Consider the following 6,972-nt stretch of genomic DNA (forward strand, 5'->3'; position numbering starts at 1 on the left):
TTGTGAGTGTTTATTGAGCAAAAACACCTAAAGCTCCACGGGGCTCCGGCAGGGGATGGTGGCGAACCCTGCTGTACTCTTTCACCACAACTTTCTCTCACTCTTACTTCCTGTTTCTGTTGTGCCTGTAATTCAAAGGGTCAGCCTTGTCACACTGTGTCACGCTGAATATCCCCGAGAACTACGTTAAGGGTACACATGTCTGTGGAGTGCTCAGCCACTTGCACGTTAATTTCACGAGCAGGCTGTTCCGTTGATCGGATCAACTGGAACCCTCAACGTCGTAAGCGACGGAGTGCCAACAACATTGCCCCACAAAAGGATTAAAACCAAAGCTGACATTCAAATGGATTTGAACTCAGATCATAGAGAGTTACAAAAAAAAATACCATGAGGTGTTCTCTCTGATACCCTAATGGCTCTACCAATTCACCTTGTCTGTTGTTGTTGCTGTGACACAAGGTCAGTCCTCCTCAAGCAGACCGATGATGCGTAGTCAGTCAGCTCAACATATGCAAAGAACAGCTCCTGTACACTCCAACAGGGAGTAGTTACACCATATGAGCTGCAATGTGACAGCTTGGACCTATACACCCCCCCCCCCACCTCCTGTAAGTTTAAGTTCAGACATGTTAAGTAAATTCAGGTTCAAACATGACAGGCTATTGTTTGTTCTCTGTATCTACCATTGCTATTGGAAATGTAGTGTTCTGAACTTATTGTAATAGTTTTATGGATTGTTGAAAATGTGTCTGAGTTTGTGAAATTCATTATTACTTGTTTTTGGTAATCTTTAGCTTCATGGCTTTTTTTTTTCTTTGCATGATTGGAGAGGGTGATAGCTCTGCTCAACACAGCAATGAATAGTTATTAAACATAGCATACAAATCACTTATAAAAGCTCTTTGTTCATATTTATTTACAATAATCTCACTAATCCATTGTGTAGCATAATACAGGTGGGATTAATTTTTCCATCTGTTGACCTCTTGGTCAAAAGTTCAAATTTTAATTGTGCCATGGAGCAAGACACTTACCTCTCCTTATTTTTGTTTGATTAGGGAACATAAACAGGCTCTATTCTTGGTTTATGGTTGAATGATTGCGGTTGGAAGTTCACCAGCTGTGAAAATGATTTGTATCAACAACAAAGCAATTTATTCATGTAAATACAGAAAAATCAATGTAAGCTAAAACAAAAGAATTTTTAGATAGATTATTGATTTTATTCAATAATGCTAAATGCCTTTTATTCAGTATATTGTAAATAGGAGAAAATAGGTGATCAAATACTTAACAAAATTTATGGTAAGAGTAATGGTTGTTTAGCAGTAGATGTAGAAAAATGGAAATTTAGCTGGAATGTTACTTGTCAAATATAAAAGCTATACTTTTGCAGTGCAGGGGAATTGATCCAGGTATGGTTGTGCAGATATGATCTTCACATCTGCACATAGTTTCCTATTCTACCTGACTGCATGTCCCCTTGGGCAAATAATATCTTTTACTATAGTCTTGGGCTGATTAATGCCTTGTGAGTGGAATTGGTAGGTAGAAACTGGATTGAAGCAGTTGTGTGGGTAGAAGCTTGCTTGCCAACCACATGGTTGTGGGTTCAGTCCCATTGTGTGACACCTTTGGCAAGTGTCTTCTACTATTGCTTCAGGCCAACTAAAGCCATGTGAGTGGATTTGGTTGACAGAAACTGAAAGAAGCTTGTATATATATATATGTGTGTTTGTGTGTATGTATGTTTGTCCTCCATCATCGCTTGACAACTGGTCTTGGTGTGTTTACATCCCCGTAACTTAACAGTTTGGCAAAGAGACCAATAGAATAAGTACTAGAGTTAAAAATAAGTTTTATTTTTAAACTTATTCAAAAATAAGTCGAATTGTTCGACAAAAAAACTTCAAGGTGATGCACCGGCATGGACATAGTCAAATGACTGAAACAAGTAAAACTATAAAAGAATGTGTGTGTGTGTGTGTGGAGAGAGAGAGTCAACAGGGGAGATGCAGAGATTCTCAAGATGGAAAACACTTAGTTGCATTCAAAATCTTTACCGAGCACTAAGTCTGCATTAAACAAACAAAAATACTACTTTTGCTTGGCATACAAAATATATATACATGTATATGTTATCTATCAATCCCAAGCAGTCTGTTGTTTGTTTTATACACACACACATATATATTTTCATATATGTATGTATATATATGTAGATACATATATAGATGATGGATAATGATCTCATAGGGTCAGTTTCCCCGATTTCCAAAGGTGCATATATTCCCCGCTGGACAGGACACCAGTCCATTGCAAGATTACTCAATTTTGCTAGCTGAGTAGACTGGAGCAATGTAAAATGAAGTGTTTTGCTCAAAAACACAATGCATTGCCCAGTCCCAGAATTGAAACCACAATCTTACAATCATGAGTCCAGTACCCTAACCACTAAGCCATGCACTTCCATACACACACACACACACACACACACACACACACATATATATATATCAAATGAACATTATCATTTTAACATTCACTTGCATGGATCCATGAATCAGATGAAGTTTATTGAGGCAAATATTCTATGGCTTGATGCCTTTGTTCTTGTCAGCCTTCACCTGTTTCCAAACAAGTTAATATTTCCTCATGGCCAGACATGTTTGCAGAGAATATTAGAAATAAATGACAGTGACACTCATTTACGGCTGTCACATGATGTCAAGAGGGGCACACATACATATATATACACAATGGGCTTCTTTCGGTTTCTGTCTACTAAATCCACTCACAAGGTTTTGGTTGGACTGGGGTTATAATAAAAAGGACTCATTGGATAATGTAGCCTTAGATATACAAAATGAATAAGACGATCAAAGATGGAATCCTTTGGCTCTACCTAATCAGAACTGACTTAGGAATCTCTTTTACTTGTTTCAGTCAAACACATCAATCCCGGTACTTATTCCTTTAAAGTTTTGTACTTATTCTATCACTCCTTTTTTGTCAAACTGCTAAGTTATGGAGACATAACAAATCAATCCCAAGCAGTGGTGGGAGACAAGCACAATGCAAAGACATAGAAATATACGATGATCTTCTTTCGGTTTCCATCCACCAAATCCACTCACAGGGCTTATGTTGGCTTAGGGCTATATTAGAAGACACTTGCCTAAGGTTCCACACAGTGCGACCAACCTGAAACCATGTGATTGAGAAGCAAACTTCTTACCACACGGCCATACCTAGCAATGAATGAATTAAAAACAAAAAAATCAGGCATTTTATTAATAGTTCCTGGGAAATGGATATTAAAAATAAAATACAGGTCCATCCAAGGATGCATTACTTAGCATGGCTGTGTGGTTTATCAATTCACTTCTCAATCATGTGGTCTCAAGTTTAGACCCTATGTACAGTAGCTTGGTCTTTTGCTGTAAACATGGAAACTGTACAGAAGTCTGTCAGGTATATATGTATGGGTGTCTCTCTTTTTATGTTTGTCTCCCTATTGCTCAACAACTGGTGTTGGTTTGTTAACATCCCCACAACATAGTGGTTTGGCAAAAGCAACCAATAGAATTAGTACCAGACTTTTAAAACAAAAATAAAAACTGAAGTCAATTCACCCAGCTAAACACTTCAAAGCAGTGCTCCAGGCTGGTCTCAGTCCAATGACTTAAACAGATAAAAAAATTAAAACAACTCCATGTTCATTCATTTTTGCATCTGTTTTTCCATGCTGGCATGGGTTGGGTAGAGACTTGAGGCTGAATTTTGTAGCCAGACGCCTTTTCAGTAAAGTTATTGAGTTCAATTGAGGTTTTGTAGGTGATAAGTAAATGGGTAATGTTAAGTGGTGTTGTTGATTAGAAATTGAAAAAAATACATAACAAATTAAATAGCTTTATCTCAGTAGATAACAGCTGTTAGATTAATTACCTTTGAACAGTTGATTGGAGTTTGGCGAGTTCATAACTTCTAATTAGTTCATCATCTTTGGTGATGAACAACAAGTATGAGAAGAGCGCAATACAGCAGGTGTAAGGGTGGGGTATAGTAGGTATGAGTGTGGAGTGCGGTACCTGTGAATCATCATCATCATTTAGTGTCCGTCATCCATGCTGGCATGGGTTGGATGGTTTGACCAAGGCTGGTAAGCTGAGGGTCTGCTCCATGCTCCAGTCTGATTTGGCATGGTTTATATGGCTGGATGCCCTTTCTAATGACAACCACTCCAAGAGTGTAATGGTTGTTTTTATGTGCCACTGGCACAGGTGCCAGTTGCGTAACACCAGTATCTGCCATGACTATGATTTCACTTGGCTTGATGGGTCTCCTTCTCAAGCACAACATAATGCCAAAGGTCTTGGTCATTTGTCATTGCCTCCATGAAGCTCAGCGCTCAAAAGGTGCCTTTTACGTGCCACCGGCACAGGTGCTAGTTACGCAATACCAGCATTGGCTGCTTTGCCTCCATGAGGCCCAACGCTCGAAAGGTGCCTTTTAAGTACTACCAGCACAGGTCTCAGTTACATGACATCAACAACAGTCGTAACTTTGATTTTTTGCTTGATGAGTCTTCTCAAGCAAGCTATATCGCCAAAGGTGTTGATCATTAGTCAGTGCCTCTGTGAGGCCCAACATTCGAAAATTGTGCTTCACCACCTTGCCTGGATCTACCTCTTCCACAGCTTCCTTCCACTGGTAGAGATGGCACTTCTTCACACAGCTGTCCACATCCATATGCATCACATGACCATACTAACACAGTTGTCTCTCTTGCAAACAGCACGTCCTAAACCCAACTTTTCTCTCAAGACGTTTTCACTCTACCATACATGCACACTGACATTGCACATCCAGCAAAGCATACTAGCTTTCCTTTCAAGCTTATGCATGTCCTCAGCAATCACAGCCCATGTTTCACTGCCGTGTGGCATGGCTGTTTGCACACAAGCATCATACAATCTGCTTTCACTCTGAGAGAATGGCCCTTTGTTACCAACAGAGGTAAGAGCTCTCTGAACTTTGCCCAACCTATTCTTATTCTAGCAGCTACACTCTCAGAGCATCCACCTCCACTATTGACTTAGTCATCTAGGTAATGGAAGTTATCAACTACTTCAAGTTTTCTCCACTAACATTTGATGGAATCTATTTTCTGTACGTTTTTAGTGTTAATTGTACCTTCCACACACAAAAACTAGTTTCCCTGTTAACCTTCCTCTGATATTGCTGCACCTCTTATGTGTCCATAGCTTACACCAGGTACATTGTATAGAATTTTTACTTATGCCTTTCCTACAGTCTGAGCAAGGCCATCTACCTAAGGAGATTTGTGATTTGTCTGCTTTCCTACATGCTAAGACTTTGATTTTTGTTAGGTTAACTCTAAGGCTCTTTGATTCTAGACCTTTCTTCTATACCTGAAACTTCTCTAGTTCTGGTAGTGATTCAGCTATAAGAACAAGGTCATCAGCATAGAGGAGCTTCCAGGGGCAGCCTGTCTTAATTTCCTCTGTTATTGCTTGGAGGTCTATGATGAACAAGTGGGGGATGAGGACTGATCCTTGGTTAACCCCTACTTGTGCGTTGAATTCTTCGCTCTACTCATTGCCAACCCTCACCTTCCTGACAGCATCTCTGTACATGGCTTGTACAGCTCTCACAACCACTTGTCTATCTCTAGTTTCTGCATTGACCACCAGATAAGAGATCAGGGGAACAGTAATTGTGAGTGTGGAGTACAGTAGCTGTGAATGTAGAGTACAGTAGATGTGAGTGTGGAGTACAGTAGCTGTGAGTGTGGAGTACAGTACCTGTGAATGTGAGTTATAGTAGGTGTGAGGCATGGTAAATGTGTGTGTGTGAATTTGATGTACAGTAGGTGTGTGTGAGTATGCTGAATTATGTAGTCCTAAATACACTTTAAAAAGATGGGATGGATACAGCTGAAGTGTCTTTGATCATCACAGGTGTGTTCCAGCAGGGTTGACCTTGGGTTAAATAACATCAATATTTACCACTATATTACTAAATGGAACAATACTGATATATATGGATGTAGTTTTATTAGTTTGTCACATTCATTGCTTAAATCCCTGTGAGGACAGCATTGCCTTTTATCTCTTTAAAGCTGATAAAATATGTACCTGTAATACAATGAGATCAGCTCAATTGACAGAACCCCATTCTCTGAAAACATTGTCTGTGTGCTGTGTGTAGTTAAAAGAAGTTAATATTATTTTACTTAATTTCTACTATTTTAAAGACTTTAGAGCTTGAATATGATGTGTTTCAATGTATTTATATTTTTAAACTTTATTTCTTTCAAGGTCTGTACAGTGAGAATCGGTGCCACAAAGGAAAGTCCTGCAATTTTCTACATGTCTTCAAAAATCCAACCCGGGAGTTTCAGCACACTGATAGAAATTTCCGTTCGGAGAATATTCACCACCATAACAACCGTGATGCTTATCGATCTCATTCAAGACACCGTTCCTCGAGACACCATCGGTCATTTTGGCGACATTCTCTTTCACCTTTGAGACATAGTTCCAGCCGTTCTCGTCACAGCCAGCACCGTGATTCTAGTCCCTCTTCATCTTATAATCGACGAAGTAGCAGACGTTCTTCTGTGAGAAAGCACTCCAGATCACGTTCTCCTCCAAGAAAGCGTTCCAGATCGCGTTCACGTTCTCCTCCAAGAAAGCGTTCCAGATCGTGTTCACGTTCTCCCCCAAGAAAGCGTTCCAGATCGCGTTCACGTTCTCCTCCAAGAAAGCGTTCCAGATCGCATTCACGTTCTCCTCCAAGAAAGCGTTCCAGATCGCGTTCACGTTCTCGGTCAAGATCTTTGGAAAATTCTCATCGCAATTCATTTTCTCCTGATAGCAAACATTCAAAAGAAAAAACATTAAATCACTATAGACACAAAAAAGACAGAAACCTTAAGAAAAC

At 39.6% G+C, this 6,972-nt stretch overlaps 1 protein-coding gene across 1 annotated transcript in view; it reads left to right on the forward strand.

Moving 5' to 3' along the window:
* The window catches only part of LOC106873830 (U2 small nuclear ribonucleoprotein auxiliary factor 35 kDa subunit-related protein 2), a gene marked incomplete at its 3' end in the record, with an annotated part of 35,743 nt that extends 28,773 nt beyond the window's left edge, over window positions 1-6,970 (forward strand). Inside the window, exon 10 of the mRNA XM_052969143.1 lies at window positions 6,348-6,970. Coding sequence (XP_052825103.1) covers window positions 6,348-6,970 — 623 coding nt within the window. The remainder of the gene's footprint in view (window positions 1-6,347) is intronic.
* Window positions 6,971-6,972: the final 2 nt, after the last annotated feature.

The sequence above is a fragment of the Octopus bimaculoides genome, chromosome 7 (genome assembly GCF_001194135.2).
Source record: "Octopus bimaculoides isolate UCB-OBI-ISO-001 chromosome 7, ASM119413v2, whole genome shotgun sequence".
In the NCBI taxonomy this organism is placed as follows: Eukaryota; Metazoa; Mollusca; class Cephalopoda; order Octopoda; family Octopodidae; genus Octopus; species Octopus bimaculoides.